This window comes from Catharus ustulatus, chromosome 8 (assembly GCF_009819885.2).
Source record: "Catharus ustulatus isolate bCatUst1 chromosome 8, bCatUst1.pri.v2, whole genome shotgun sequence".
Classification (NCBI taxonomy): domain Eukaryota; kingdom Metazoa; phylum Chordata; class Aves; order Passeriformes; family Turdidae; genus Catharus; species Catharus ustulatus.
In genome coordinates, this window is record NC_046228.1 from 3,694,144 (window position 1) to 3,710,942 (window position 16,799).

General features: G+C 41.8%; 1 protein-coding gene across 1 annotated transcript in view; it reads left to right on the forward strand.

The window, feature by feature from the left end:
- CHST15 (carbohydrate sulfotransferase 15) overlaps positions 1-16,799 on the forward strand; it is a 46,548-nt gene that overhangs the window by 10,942 nt on the left and 18,807 nt on the right. The window contains exon 2 of the mRNA XM_033066639.1: positions 15,083-16,149. Within this exon, the coding sequence (XP_032922530.1) occupies positions 15,607-16,149 (543 nt within the window). The 5' untranslated portion in view covers positions 15,083-15,606. The remainder of the gene's footprint in view (positions 1-15,082; positions 16,150-16,799) is intronic.

A 16,799-nucleotide genomic window follows, 5' to 3' on the forward strand; every position in this document is an offset into this window, starting at 1 on the left:
CATTTTGTCACCCAGAGATGGAGAATCCCCTTTGAAAAGCACTCTGAGGTGTGATGTTGGGAGTTACACTCCTTTTCTGGACCATAACCAAACCCCAAACATTTGAGTGCACTCTGGGCTGAGACTCCTGTGCATGGCATGAATGGTTACAGCTGCATTTTCTCATTTAATTAGTTTTCACCTTGGGCAGAAGTGTCTCTTCTAAAAAAAAACAATGTAAAAACATTGATAAAATAATACACATTGTGTTTTAATTTATCCCTGTTTGGATAAAACATTTTGTGTGTTCCAGATCAGTTCTGTTGGCCCTATACAAGTAACCTAAAGGAGGAGTAGTAAGAATAACATCAAATGCAAGTTTTCATATGCAAAGAAAGGAATCCATATAATTGTAATGTTTCATTCTGATTTGCTATTCTTCTCAAAGTCTAATTTAAACCACTGAGCCATGCCATAAAAAACCTGAGGTGTGTTATCAGCATATGATTTATTTTTTCACTTAATGAGAAGAACTGTGAATTTTTTGGGTTCATAGATTATTCTGAACTTCTGCAGTCACTTACTTTGATTAAAAATGGTTTGGATGCTGAAAGCATTTTCCAGGATTTAAACATGCAGGGAAAACTTCAAATTAAATCAAATGATCAGTGGTGAGACTCCTTCCTCTCCTGCACCTAGGCTGGTGTTCTAGAATTCTTTATTTTCCACGTACTGGTGAAGTAACTGCTGTAAAAGGAGCAGACCTTGGTTATTCACATGGAAAAATTCACATGGAAAGAGTGGTTTGGGTTGGAAGGTGTGGGAACCCAGGACATCCCTCTGGCTGCCCTGGATGGCTCCAGACCCAGACAGGGGCTCAGGAGCCTGGGAACAGTGCCCAGAACCCCTGTGTCTTGGATTTCTCTCCCTGGGAAAAATTACCACCCTTACATGAAGAATTACAAGTCACAAAAAATAAGTAGAGTATAAGTTAGATTACTGTAAGGTGAAAAACTAGGTTTTTAAGATTGTTTATAATAAGGGTCTGGGGTCAAGGTGGAGGAATTTGGGTGAGTTCTGTCCTTCTTTCTCCTTCTTCCTGCATCCATCTTTTGGGTGATGTTGGCACTTTTAGATTGGTTTAGAGCAGAACCAGACTGTACAATAGAAGTGATAGGTATTGGAAGATAATTGTGAATAATGTTTATGTAGTTTATAGTATAAAAAGATAATCCCACCCCAGGGTGGGCAGTGTGCCTGGGGCTGAGCTGCTGAACAGACCTGGGCTGGGCAGGGAAAGAGCTTTTAGATGAGATAAAATAAACAACTCTGGAAACAACAGAAGAGTCTCCTGACTCTCTCTGGTGCTGGGGCTGGGACACAGAGACTCTAAAACAACACAGGTGTCAGCTCAGGCTCCAGAGACACCACTGCCCACAGGAAGGGACTTTAAAGCTTGTCTCATTCCAGGCTGCTCCAAGTCTGGTCCAACATTAAATGCAATGTTTAGTCCAGGAGGGCAGAGAATCCATCCCTGGGACCTTTCCCTGGTGGGCTCTGGTCTGGAGCCCTGCAGAGCAGGAGCTGCTCTCCTCAAGCACAGAGGAGATGGCACCACCATCACCAGGACATCACCAGGACATCACCATCACCAGGGCATGACCAGGATACCACCATCACCAGGGCACCACCATCACCAGGACACCACCACCCTGCAGATGCCTGCAGGAGCAGAGATGAGCTCCTGGGACATTCTTTGGCCAGAGGATGGAGGTTTCCATGGCAGGGACACCACAGCAGCTCATGATGTGAAAACTCAACCAAAACAACCAAACTGGGCTCAGACTCAGGAGGGCTCTCCCACTGTCCCCACTCTCTGACAGTGCTGGAGGGGTGATTGTGGTTTGGGGGTGAAGGTGGCAGCTTGAAGGTTGCACTCTGTGATTTTAGGGGTCTTTTCCAGCCTTAATTCCCTGCTCATGCTGCTGCATTCCCACTGAGCTGTTGCAGCCAGAGCTCTGGGGTGTGGGCAGTGCTGCTCTTTGGACATCTCCTGTAGAGGACACAAAGCAGGGTGGAGGGGATGCAGTGTCCAGAGCTGCTCCAGCCCAGCTGCTGAGTCATTCCCAAAGATTTGATGGAATATGTGGCATTTCTTGGCATTTTGTTGCACGCTGCTGTCTTTAGCTGTGGGCGTGGAGTGATCTTTGCAGCAGACAATGATGGATAGAGCTTGTGGTGGCACCTGCTGTGCCTTTTAAACACCTTTCCTGAGGGTGGGAAGTGTTAAGGGAGCTGAGCACAGGGCAGCTTCTACCATGCCTTGTTCCCAAAACCATACAGCTCCTTGTGGAGCCCACTGAGAAGTAACTCAGTGGCATCAGAGATGGGACAGCTGAGGACAGAGCTGGTTTTCACATTTCACATGCATCATTGGGCTGAGCTCTTCTGCTGACCAATAGAACCCTTTTCTCTGCAGATAATATGCATATTTTATTTATCATTGTGGCCAGGTGACGCTTTTGAGAAATGAACATTGCATTCCTCGAAGCTTGAGTCCTCACTTATCTGATAAGGCTTTAGGGTTTTTCCTCAGTGCTGTTATTTAGGTTATACAGCAGTGCTTAGAAGGAATAAATGGACTTGGAAGCCATCTCTTCCAGCCTAAGACATCCCAGGAAGCTTTTATGTCAGTGTAGTCCTTGCTGCAGAAATAGATTAAGGAATTTCTAATTTATTTCCCATTAAAATCATCCCTTCCAAATGTATCTGGATGCTCTTGATGCCATCTTAATCTCCTGCATGTTTGAGAGCTTTGAATGCATTAACAGCCTAAACCAAGTTATTACATTAATCTCATGAAATCAAAGATTCATATCTTTGACTCAAGGTAAACACCATCAGCAACAGAGAAATTTAACAGATGGAAATGCATTTCAAAACTTGGGAGGCATTTTTGCTGGTGATTTTTTTTGTTAGATATGTTAATTCTGCTAAAGTTGGAGTTTGTAAGTTCCTGCAGAGTATTTTGTGGGGTGTATTCTGGAGATGCTTCCAGTTCTTTGCAGTTTTATGATGTTAACACAGTTTCAGTCTTTCTGCATTAGAAGCTGAGCTTTTTGGGTTATCATTAACAGTCATGCATCTGTTCTTGAAAGTCTGGCTGCCAACTGCAGCTGATGGAATTTGTGTCACTTCAGACTCCTTGTGTGATTTGCCTCAGCAGAGATTTATTTCAAGCAGTGGAACCCGAGCTCAGAACTCACCTTGGTGCCATTTCACCTGCAGTGTCCTGTGGCTGCTCTGTGTCCTCCTCTGTTTGTCTGGAACCAAATACATCAACGAGCACTGAAAATAAAACCTCATTTTACCTCCCACTGTTCACTTCTGTGCTCTGCTGCCTCCAGGGACGTGGGGATTTTTCATGGGAGCAAGAACTTTCTGGCTGGAGCAGAGCATTTGGGAGCAGCTGTGCTCCTTTCTCCTTGGAGCTCTGGGAGATGCTCTGTCCCCCAGAGCAGATCTTGGAGCATCCTGGTCCCAGGCATCCCTGTGTAGCTCTCAAAAGGTGTTCAGGTAGGGAGCAGTAAGGATGTGAATAAAGCACTTGTGCTATCTTGGAACTCCATCAAGGAGTTCAAGGAGAATCAAAATTCCATTCAAGAAGTGGGCTGTGCCTTCTCAATTTCTCACTTCAAAACCTTGAAAAGTGAATTTTGACCCCTCTGGAGTTTGAGCAGAGGGAGAGTGGAAGGTTAGTTTGGGACACTTTCCCAATAACAGAAGTTAAGTAATTAACATATCCATCAGAAAAAAAAAAAGTCTCTTGGAGCATTTCCTTGGGTTTCCTCTGCCCACAAATAAAGACCATCTAGTTTGCTAAGCTAAATGTTGTCTTTATACTGCAGAAAATGTTGCAGAAGAGGCAGGGTGTGAGGGGGTGCATGCCAAATTTCTCTTGGTACATTCATCATTATGCAGAGTTGGGGCTTTGGTTTGCTTTTCTAATTTCTTTTTCCCCTTGGTTTCTTTTCATGGAGATTAAGTAAAGAACGTTCTCAGATTTTTATCTTGTTTGTTTACAATCTGGAGGCCAGCTAAGCACAGTGTAAGGCATGAAAAGGTATTTGTGGTTGTGTTCTTCCCAAGTGGAAAACAAGCCAAACATGAGGGAAACCTGCAGGAACAGAGAGTCAAGTCAGGGAGTCAATGGTTCAGTGCTTGAGGAGCAGATTTTCTTATTATTGTCCTGATATTACAGTATTTATCACTGGGTTCCATATGGAGCATGGAATTTTTTCCTTTTGTTAGGACTGTTGTGAACTGGGGGCTTTGTGCAGTTCAGGATTCCTGGGCTGGAGTTTGCCCTGTTGTGAGAACAGCACCAAGAGCTGTGATATTCTTGAGAGGCTGACAGAGTGCAGCACACCCTCTCTCCTCCACTGCTGGAAATCAGTGGGGAAATCAGTAAGTTGAGATATTTGAACTCCTCTGAAGCTTGTGACAGAAGTGCTGTTCTTTAGATGTGGTGATGTGAAGATAGGAGAGGACAATCATGAGAGTTTAAAGTTATCAAGTGGGTTTGGGTTCCACCTCATACCTCAGTGCCACAATGCCCGGGGTGGAGAGCTGCAGAAATGTCTTCAGAATGATAGGATCTTATAAACTGTTTAATAAAATTTATTTTTGTGTAGTTAAAAAAGCACAGACTACAGAGGAGTGGGTGATGGAGCCTAAGCCTTTGATGAAACACTTAGGAATAGTGGTAGGAGAATTTGGAAGTAAATGTTGCTTGACTTCTGCAGAATAAACACTTTTCTGGGAAGCTGGAAGCAGGATGATATTATATCAAAAAGGTTTTGCTTAATTAGGTGTAGCCAGCAGTTACCTGCAAGAATTTTATCTGGTGATATTTTAGAGATTAGAAACTAATTAGAAATTTCTTGAGAATGCTTAGAGATTTCTTGGGTTTTCTACTTTGGGCTCTGAGTCTGCTTCACTTTGTAATAAACAAAGTAGTTTCTTGGTTAATGGGCTGAGTTATCTGATGTGTCATTGCTTAAAGAATTAAAGTTGTTGAACATTTAGAAAAGTTACTACTAAGCTTGGAACAGAGTTGGGGTTTTTTTTAGGTACAAACAAAGCCCCAGTTGTGATTTGGCATCAATGAATAGTTTGAGTTGAGTAATTTTTGTTTGAATTTACAAGAAACTTTAATGACAGACTCTAATGCTGAGTTTGTCTTTTCAGGATGCAGCTGTGTATGTTTCCTTTCACCCACTCAGCACTAGATGAAAGATGAAATGCCCTATTCATGAAAAAGCACTTACATGGTACTTATGTACAGATGAGATACGTTTTTCCATCCATTTCAATGCATGTCTCACAGAGAAGGTACCATATATGAGTCACAACAAAAAGAATTCGGATGACTCTGTCAAGATAGTAAAGTTTATGGAGAAAATTCAGCTTGGGGGTGGAGGAAAATCCCTTCTCAGCCACTAAAAATCAAATGAGCAGCTGCGAGCATTTGCATTGCTCTAGAATTGCCATAACTGTATTGTGTTTAAAGCAAAGTTAAACCTCATGGAGAATAGATCCCCTCTCAGAAAAACTGCTTGTATATGAAGTGTGAAGGTGTATCAGGTGAATTCTAGTAGATACCATTAGGTTGCATTGTTGAATGCAAACCCATTTTACCACAGCATGAGATAAACAGGCACCAGAGGCATTACGTGATGCAAATTCTATTTATTCCATACAATGTTATTCATCCCTCAAAAGCAGCCTTAAATTAGCAGCTGATCTCTCACAACCCACAGGATTTAGCAATTTGTGCTGCATACCCCTTGCAAAGTGGCAGAAAGTATTAGAGATCAGATGGTGGATGGAATATGTTCTTCCCTTTAAATCAACCTGAGGTAGCAGCTGCTAAAATCGAGGAAAATCAAATGTGTAAAAGGAACAGGATGGTAGTCAGAGTAACTCATAATTGTGAGTTATGCCCACTGTTTTACACCATGTCAAGGCTGAAAATGCTTGGCAGAACGCTGGAAATACTCTCAGAACATTTTTTCCCCCACGTGCTGGTTCTGGACCAGTAATCAATGCAAGAGACAAAGAGCTGGGCTTAAAATAACCCTTCAGCACTGACAGATCCCTGCTGCAAACCCAAAAATCCAAGTGTGCTGCACCAGCTCTGCTCTCCCTTGGGTGACAGTGGCTGGGAAGGTTTATTCCCTTTTGCACAGTGAAATGATTCCACTATCCCTGTCCAACCTGGCCCTGAACACTTCCAGGGATGGGGAATCCACAACTTTTTATTGTGTTCAGTAGAGCAGTGGAATCAGCGTGCTGTCCTCACCTACCTGAGCTCTGCATCCAGGGAAAACCTCCTGTCTCTGTTGAGTGAGCTGCTCCAGAAGAGCTGTTGGAGTGAATTGCAGCAATATCTTTGCAGAGAGTCAATGAAGCAGCACTGGGAGCCTGAAATTAAAGAGGATTCACAGTGGATAGAGAGAAACAGGTAACTACAAAACTGCTGGGTTCGAGATGCCAGCTCTGTCAATACCACACCAATTCTTTGCCTCGGGCTTTTTCTGAAGATAAACACTCATTTATTTCTGATTACAGCCTGACTGCAGGGCTTTATGAGAGCTGTATTTAGAGATGATATTTTTTTCCCTCTTGCCAACCCCCAAACCTCTTCAGTTTGTTCGATAAAAATAACTGCAGTGAAAGAGCTTCATAACAGATTCAGCCTTCGTGCTCTGTGGTTCCCTGTTGCACACAGAACAGGGATTTGGGTGATTTGTGGGATGAGAGTGGGATGTATTCCTTGAAAGAGCAGGCAGGTAAGAATTTCTATTATTGTAAAATTAACGTGATGTCCTGTGTTGGAAATGGAACTTCAGTGGTGTTTTGATTTTATCAGAAATGCAATACAAACATTTATGGCATGACCAGCCTTATCACATTGACTTTCTGCATCTGAAGTTGTATTTTAGGTTATCCCTGTGCCTTCCCAGGCAGCTCTTTGGTTTTGGTTTGTTTGGGTTTTTTTTTCTCCATATAACAAAAGAAAGTACATAGAGCAAATTTAGACTGAACCATTCTCATGGATATTAATTCATTGCATGAATTGTTTGACCTTCTACATCTGTCTTTATCTTATTTTGGCACTGGTGTCTCTCTGGACATTTAAGGAGATGCACTTTTTCTTAGGAAGTGGTAAAAATGAACTCCCAGTAGCAGCATCATCCTGGCTCTTGGTGAATTGGTAATTTTAACGAGGGACTGGCTGGTTTTATTTAAATAATTGCAATTTCTGGTTGTGTTCTGAATGTCAAAACTTTCTCATCTGGCTCCAGATTTTTGGACAAGGAATGTGTGAGCCCTACAGGATGGGTGCATTGGTTTGTCCTTGTTTCCATGGAAGAACCCCCAGCACCATGTGGGGAATATTGGGAGCTTGCTCACAGTTCCTACAAGGATTGAAAATAAAGACACTAAACTTCAACCATGCAGAATGATTTCTGGAAGTGGATTAAAGTGGCTTTTTGTGAGAAGAAACGCACTGGAGTAATTTATGTAAAGACACAGCTTTTTCCTACAGTGTGCAACTCTTTCATATTCAATAAAAACCTGTCAGTGATTCTGTAGCAAGGCGCTGTGTGAGATGAATAGGAACTAAGGGAAGGGAAAAGATGAATTGCTGGAGCTGTTGCACGTCGTAGGCAGCAAGTTTTGATCAGGAGTTGAGAAGCCAGTGTGTACTGCAGGCAAAATCCTGCTCCAAACATCCTCAGAAATGTGAGAGAACAGCACTCTGCTGCATGTTTGTACAAGAGGGAGGATTTAAACACATTGATGGGAGCTCTGCCCTGGCACAGGAGCTCCAGGCTTGTGCTGCCACAGGTTGGGTGGCTGCTGGTGCTTTTTTTTAAAATTTTTTTTTTTAATTTCCATGGTTTTTGGACCTGTATTTCTGGATAAATTGCTAATTTTTGGGTTCTATTTTATTTTTTATTCTTCAAGTAGCCCAGAAAACGAGTGATGAATCTGATTTAGACTGATGAAAATCAGATAGAATGGAAAGAAGGAGCACCAAAGTCATTAAATATAATTAGTGGGCTGGTTTTTTGCCTGCTGAAAAATGCTTTAATTTAAAAATGGGTAATAGAGAGTTTTGTTAAACAATAATACATCAGAACACGTGGCTGTGGCATGTTAGGAGAGCAAGGAACTGGAGCTTGGTAATTTCCAGGAGCTTGCACAAGACTTCAAGTGCAAGAACAGGTTTTTGGGGGAGGGCATGACCCTGCTGCCTCTGATCCAGGTCAGGAGCTCCCATTCCCAATCCCACTCTTTTTCCCTTGCTTCCAAAAATCAGTTTATTCAGGCAGTGTTTATGCCCTCATGGAGTGGTGATTCAAGCTCAGTAACTATTTCCTGAGCATTGAAATGATTACTGTTATGCTGATTTTTGGGGAGTTTACTGGGGTGTTTGTTTTTTTGTTTTTTTTGGTTTTTTTGTTTTTTTTTTTTTTATGTGGAGCGTAGAATTTGTTCCATTCTCACATTTTATTTGGAAGTGTATGGATGGGGAAGGAGCAGATTGTGTTTGGATTAGATTCTCAGAAAGAAACCAGCTGGGTTATGGGAGAAGCCACTGTTGTTTTTTAGGCAGGATTGCTGATTCAGTGGTGGTTCAGGAGGTTTTCTTTGGCTTTAAAAGGCCATGAAATGGATTCTTTAAAGAAAATTTTAGACTTGAACAAATGTTCAGCAGTTGTTCAACAGGTTGAGTGTGTAACCATGGGCTGTGGCCACCTATTCTTGCTTTTAGGGTGTGCTTGTTTTCCAGCTGATTGCCTTGAAAATGGTTCTGGGGGTTTATACAGCATCTTGGGAGTTGCATTTATTGATGATTCTTTAAAAATTAGAAGGTTTAAGTAAATAAAGGAGCTTTACATAACTTCAGTCTGCAGGAGGTTGCTGAGTTTTGTAATGAGTCCTGGGGCTTTTCTAAATCACTGTAATTGCTTTTTGCTTGTTTTTATTGTTTTGTTTCAGAGGGTTTTTTTCCCCTTTTTTTTGCCAGAAGATTGCAGAGGTCAGTGATTCATGATCCTCTTTTTATTGACATATCATCTTTCTGGCATCTTTCTGATTTCTCTGAGGTAAATAAATGTGAGTTCAGGCAAAGTTTATTTCAAAAAATGTTAACTAGAGGAGCCAAACGTGTCCAATAAGCAGGAGAGAGAAAATCCATGATTATTTCTCTCTTTGCCTTACATAATGTTCTTTCTTTTTTAATTTAGTTTAGATTTTATTACTTCTGCTGGGGTATTTTTTATAGAAATGGTACAACCTGCCCACTCACAGGATGAACTTCCTCCTGCTGTACAAATACTTCACTGCCCTTGCACAAATACTTCAGGTTGTTTGTATGCTGCCTGTAGTCTGCTTCACTTCAAACCATTTCCAGTGAGCTTGGTAGCTAAAAAAATATCTGTAATTGTAAGGTTTTGCAGGTTTTTTGTGTCCAGAGGTCATAAATTTATCCTGCATGAGCTGAAGAATTGCTGTTGTACATGGACAGGGCTGCACTGAGTAACAGGGGAATGGAAAAGGAATTACATGGTTGTGCTGCATTGCCACTAAATATTGTTGGGCTTTTCCTTTCCATATGAAAATGTGAGGAGGATTTCACTCCAGCAGCCTCACTTTGCCCTTTCATGTTTCCATTCCTCCTGGTGTGAGTCATGGAAAGTTTATCATGGTATGGCTGTGGGCATCCATCCCTCTGTGAATAATGCCAGCCTTGTCTGCACAGGAGGGAGAAAGGAAAACTTCCCTTTCCACAGGGAAATTCATGTCTGGAGTGTTCATGGGATCAGCCTTGCTCTGACATTTCAGAGAACATCAGCAGTGCAAACTGAGAACTTGATTCAAACAAACCCTCCTGATTTGGCAGGGAAGGCACTTAGGCAGAAGGAATATTTATCCAGATTAGTGGAAACAATTAGGAGACTATGGATAAAATAACATAGCTGTTGCTCTAAGAATGGCACTAGATATATTAAATTAGGAGCAAAGTGATGATACTGGCCAGATGATTCAGCAGTATTATCTTTTGTCTCATTTTTTGTTTGGGTTTTTTTGGATAAAAGTGTTTATGCTTTATTTTATAGCATCTGTAGCTTTTCAATTAGGCTTCATCCCAGCTAATCTGAGAGCTGCTGGATTATTTTCTCACATCTGTATTTTAGGTTGTGAGCTGCCCATCAGGACAAATTTACATAAAATCTTCAATTATGTTGTATGAAGGGAAGAAACAAAATGCTGTAGCTCCACTGACCTAAATTCAGGGGAACATTTTTACCCCAGGGTGAGAAATGTGTTCCTGATGAACCTGAAATGTGTTTATAAGAGGTTAAGAGTCACCTTTTCATGTGGTGGGAGGAAAAACTGGCTGTGATTAGAAATAACCAGGCTACTGCAAGATTTAGCCTGAAGAGCACCAGCAAAAGTTTGATTTATCTTTATTTGAAAGAGTTTTGAAAGAGAGGAAAGCATATTAAATATTAAGGAACTGGTGACCTGGAAAACAGGTCACACACATAGGTGTAAAATCTGTTCAATGTGTTTCATCTTATTCATGGAGGAGGAGAATTTCAGCTCTGTGGCTGAGCATATGAAAGTAATTGCTTTTTATAGCCTGTTGGGCTCTTCTCCCCAGGGACCACCACTGGGACAAGAGGAAATGGCCTCAAGTTGCATCAGCAGAGGTTTAGGTTGGATATTAGGGAAAATTCCTTCATCAGAAATGTTGTTGAGCAGGGCAGTGAAGTCACCAACACTGGAGGGGTTTAAGAGCTCCAGTGTAACTCTCCATGTACAGTAATTTCACAATTATAAGCCGCACCATTTTGACTAAAATTTTGGTCCGAACCCAAAGTGCGGCTTATGATCACGTGTGGCTGATATATGGACAGAGAATGAAAAGTTGCTGTTTTAGTTTGGAGGACAGGTGTGTGCTGAGAAAGGCAGGAGCCTCTCTTTGAAATGGAGAATGTAAACCCCCTCCCTCCAAAATATTATAACTTTGAAATCAAGGGGATCTCAGGCAAAGATATGGGAATTAGGAATAACAGTTCTTTACTAGGGAAATTAAAATAGAAATACAGAACTACAAAGAAACAAACCCCAAACCCTGACACAGTCAGAGTACAACCTGACACCCGTCAGGCAGGGTGTTGGCAGCAGTCCCATCCCATGGTGGCTGCATCCTCCTGCAGTGACAGATGTGGCTCAGTTGGAGCAGTGCTCCTGTACAAGGTGCAGTTTCCCTCCGGAGCTCCAGTGGGGATGTGGAGAAATCCGGTTTTCCTCTGGAGTCCAGTGGAGAAAGGGGCTCCCTTAGTGTCCCAAAACCTCTGTTTTTATCTTGGTAAGAAATGTTGGGCTCTTCCCCCTGGCTGGAGCAACTCCCAATGGGATGCAGTAATTTTATCAGTCCCACAGTGGGACTCAATGGCCATGAGCAGAAAATGACTGGCTGGAGGAAGGATGGGTTGTGAAAAGATAAAGAACAATGCCCTGCCTGGTTTCAATGGATGCCCATTAGCAGAATATCTCCTGTGGAGATAAGGATCACTGCCCCCACCCTCAACAGATGGTGATAGAACAGATACCTTTGATCACACCCTGTATTGTAACGTGCGGCTTATAATCAGGTGCGGCTTGTAATTGTGAAATTACTGTAATTTCCTGATTCTGAGATTCCATTACCGTTTTGGCTGCTGTCTTCCCTTACAAACATTAAAGAGGAAGGGGATGAATTTAATGAAATATTTATTTAATAGGAATAATACAGAATTTCATATATTTTCTATACAGTCAACAAAACCCATGTGGATAATGAAAAACCTTGCATGGTTTTTTTTGAGGGGAATGTCTCTTTACCCTGTTATGGGGTGAGCAGAGCCTGGTGGATGCTGTGTTCTCAGTGCTTTGGTGTGGGGCTCAGCTCAGCCTTTTGCTCTTTGTTTTTCTGGTTCCTGCCAGTGTTACCTGCCAGGCTCCTCTCCTGCATCCTGAGCCCCCAACACCCCCTCCTCTCATGGAATGCAGGAATTGCTCAGGGATACTGGCATTAAAAGGTCTCACCTGTTTGCTATTAAGTTCTCTGGTGCATATAAATCCCTTTGTTACCTTGAGCCTGGAGCAAAGTCCCCCTGGCTTCAGTGGGAGTACACTGAAATCTAAGAGAGCTTTTCCTATTATTTTTCCCCATTCCTCTGTGTGTCATCTTGTACATCCATGCTTCCTCCTTAGGCTATTCCCAGAGATCCTTATTTTTATGAGGAGGGCTGCTTTTGGCCAAGGAGCTTGCAGAGGTTGCTGTTGATTTCTGCTCTGTGGTTAGGGCTGGCACACGTTAATGTACAGCAGACAAATGCAGTATGGACGTGATCATAAATAATTCACCCTCCCCTCCAACAAGGGGAAATTACATGCTACATTATTCAATATACAAAGACACTGCTTGTTGTGTAAAGAGAGTAATTTTCTGCCAGCGAACAGCCAGCAGCTTTGCAGCTAAAATATAAGGAGACACACATGGTTTATTACCAGCTCAAGCCTCATAACCTTCCCTCTGCCTGCAATCCACATCCTTGTGCTCTCAGGGGTGGAATACAAAGAGGTGACGTGTGCTGGTGGCTGTGCCTGGGAATGTTGGATGGAAGGAACAAAACCAAGGCACTGTAGATTCCTTGATTTCATGGGGTGAATCAGGGAAATGAGGGAGGATCCTGCTCTTCTGGAGAGCATCCTTCATGCTACAGTAAAATCAGGGAATGAACTTCTACCAAAACTTCTTGGGAAAGAGAAGGGAGTGGCACCAGGGAGTTACATCCCTTTATGTGTTTATTACAATTCTGTTTTTTAATTTCATGAACGTGACGGTGGAAAGTCATGTAAAATAGTGTGCTGGCAACTAGCAGTTATTAAAAAAAATAATCAATGTCTCTATTCTATTAGCTGAGTGATCTGTCATTGTCCTGTGATAGGTCATCAAACTGATCATCTAATTAAGCAGCCTGCTGCAGTGCTTGTGCATGAGCTGGCAGAGTTATGGTTGCTGGTGGAACTTTAAATCTCCCCTCATGACTGGTGTGATTAATATCTCAGTTTTCCTGTAGCCTAAACATATTTCTATTTTTTCTCCCTGGTATCAGCTTCCTGATAAACCATTTTTTTCACCTGTCAAAGATGTAGTTAACATGGCTTTTCCTTGGCTTTGTAATATTTGTAGCAGATTTTCATGAGAAATGTCTGCATCTGGGAAGGGTTCAATAAATTCCAGTCCATTTTTTTAACACACAAATGGACATAGGATAGGACAGAGGAGGTTATGTGGTTTTTGTAAGGTCCTGTGGTCTGTATTCATTAATGTATTTCTGATTGCTCTTTTTAAAAAATTGGGAATTGATGTCAAATACACAAAACCTGGAATTGATCCCATAAGGCCATCTCAGATAAATCTGTTCAGTCAGTGTCACTGAGCAGGTTGCAGATCCCTGTTAGAAGAGGACTGGAAGATAAATTAGATTTTTTTCTTTATTTTAAATAGCCAGCGCATAGGAACTGGTCTGTGAAAACAAACAGCAAGGAGCTGGGGAGCAGAGGGGTGGGAGGGTCCTGAGGTGGAGTTCAGGGTGGGAGGATTACATAAAAACAAATGTGTAGAACATGATTAATGTAATTGAAGAGATGCTGTAGGGTGGGTTTTGGTTACCAGACCTTTTCTAGGTTCTGGTTTAACTTGGAGCCTCCTCTTCATGTGTCTTTTTTTGAGTGGGGCTTTTTTCACCTTCCTCTTTTATCTTTTGTGATGAAGGCCCTCATCTCCACCCTCTCTTTTATACAGTTTTTTGGTTATTTTAATATCTATCTCTGTTTTCATGACTTCTCTTGGATATGGATGCTGCCTGAATCTGCCCTGACACTGCCTCTGTCTCTGTTCCCCTTTGCTTCCTCTTTGAAAATGTTTGATCAGGGTCTTATTTCTGCCTGAAATATTTACTTGGGAAGTGGAAACTTCTCATTTCTTGTCAGGACTTCCCTTTATTGCCCTCCTTCTCACCACCATTGGTGGTGTTTGGACAACCATCAAGGTCTTTCCAATCTTGGCTCCTTACCATAGTTCCTCTTTTTATTTTGGACTTTTACTGGGGGGATATTTTATGTGTAAGAAAGCATAAACTTTCTAAGTTTAAAATTACCCATATGAATCTGATTTAATATCTCTAATGGTTCAAACTTCTGTCAAAATTATCACAGTTTGGCTTCTTTGGAGAAGTTCTTTAAGACTGGTCTCTTTGAGAAGTCTTGCACTGATTTCTTTCCCTTTGGTTTAAATATAGTCAGCAATGATGATACTGCAATTTCTGCCTCATCTGGTTTAGAGAATAAACTCATTAAGGAAATGAACTTTCTTGGGGGGGAAGGAAAGTATTTTGCAAATACTTTTGTTCAATATTTATGTAATTATCCTTGAATCCCTGAGACACAGCCTGCTTGCTCTGATTGCAGAAATCCTCCAAAATGTGACAGTGCTCAGTGGGAGAAACATCAGAATACAAATAATTTTTACAAAAAGCACTTTGTCTCATACAAAAATGCAGCCAGAAGGATGATGGGAAACGTGGGATTTGATCAGGACACTTTGGTTGGACTGAACCAGGAGTTATTATCTAGAATTACAGCAGTGGTGCTTAAGCATTAAAAATAGGTGTTGATAGAGCTAAAGGCAAAACAGTCAAATTGTGGGACTCATAATAGTAATGATTACACTTTTTTGAGATTTGGTGAGTAATAAGAGGACCCATCATTTGGCTCAGAAACCTGAGATCCTGTCATTAGCCTTTCCCTTCTGTCTGCTTTTTAATCCCTTCACTTTGCTGAATGTTTTACTTGTGGCTTTTGATTTTTTTTTTGTTTGTTCAGCTTTTTATCTCCCATGTTTGAAAGTGTTTGCTGTGGCTGTGGATGGTGTCTGGGTGTGTATAAACATCTGGATTTGTTTCTCCAGGTTGGACAATGCATCTCTTTGGAGCCACCTCTGGGAAGATGAAGCTTCCAGCAGCAGCAGTGCAGTTTGGAACCTGCTTGTTTTAAAGGAACCTGGAAATTTCTTCCCATATTTGCCTATTCCAGCATAAAGCAGAGGACAATGAGTTATTTTTATTTTTTGCATATTTTCACACTACACAACAATTATTCTTCCTTCTCATTTTGTTCTATGGGAAAAACTTGAGCCAGTTTTGTAGCTGATCCTTTACTTCGCCACATTCCTCCTACTGAGCCAAATTCTTGGGAACCACATCCAGAGTACATCTATTTTTGTGTGTTGGTGGTGGTTGGGGCTTCTTTCTCTTCCTGTGACACATGTCACTTTTTATTCTGTTTTGAACCTGTCCTTTTGCATTGCTGAGTAGTTGTAGAACCACTCCAGGAACGAAATAATCTCAGACTTGCAGAAGATGACTCATCCACTCCAGAACTGTTTTTATGGCTGTGCTTGGCTCGTTAATGTAGGAGTTTAACAGTAGTAATATGAGGTATTGCATTAATTGCTGCATACATTTATTACCAAATGACTTGCACAGACAGTGTTTCAGATGCCGTGGACCTGATCACAATAACCAGAGGTGTCCTGTGTGCAGAGGAGAAAATAAAATCCCTTTGTACACCGACAGCAAGCAGATGAAGTGGCTCGCGGTTCTGGAAGTGAGGACTGATCACTGTGAGAGCTGGAATGGGCTTTTCTGCCTGAGGAAGGGGAAGCTCTGCAGTTTGATGTTTGGGCTGATCATAATGACTCTGGTGATGGTATCCTACATGCTGACTGGAGCCAAGCATGGCCTGTTGCTGATCCCATCTCCCTTCCATTATGGAGCTTTTGCTAGCAATCCCAGCTTAATGGACAATGAAAGCCTTAGTGACATGAAAGACTATTACCAGCCTTCAAAAATGAATATTTCATACGTAAAGGATTATCCAAGCATTAAATTAATTATTGACACCATTACTTCGAAGATAGAGTTTATAACGAGGCAGCGCCCTGATTTAGAGGAGCTGAGGAAGCAAGAGCCACATGTAAGTATGAATTGAGGAGTGCCCTAAACTGTTTTACATCCTTATTTCAAGGCTTTTGGATCAATCTCTTGCCTAGATATAAACAAGTGCAACTGCCTGGATGTTCATACAGTGATTTACACCACCTAGAGTCTCCTGATTCACAGCAGCTGAGAAGTTGATATTGTAGATCACATCCCTCTTGAGTCACGGGCAGGATGGATGGGTTCTATAAATGGTCTTGACACCTGAAGCAAAAAAATCAGGCAGCCTTCTGATAGCTGCACAACGCCACTGAACTTTCACCTTCTCTCATGCAAAATCATTGTGACTTAGATTTACCTGTCACCTGGAATGATAAATAAGAAGAGGGCCGTTCTAATAACTGCTTGCCAGGGTGCTTGCCTGAAAATCATTGCAAACCTTGTATTTCAGAGTTAAGGGAAGGAAGGAAGGTAATTTGATTTGAGTGTTAGGTGTTTGACTTTAACAATCAGTTTCTGGGGGTTGCAGCTGAGTTGGGGGATTATTGAGCCCTTTTCTGGCCTTAAAATAAAAGAATTTCTAAATACTTGTCCCCCAGTCCAGTGGGTTGCACAGGATTTGACCCCATAAACGGGGTCAGCTTTGTAGGCAGAAACATCCAGGGAGCGTTCCTGTTCTCTCACCAT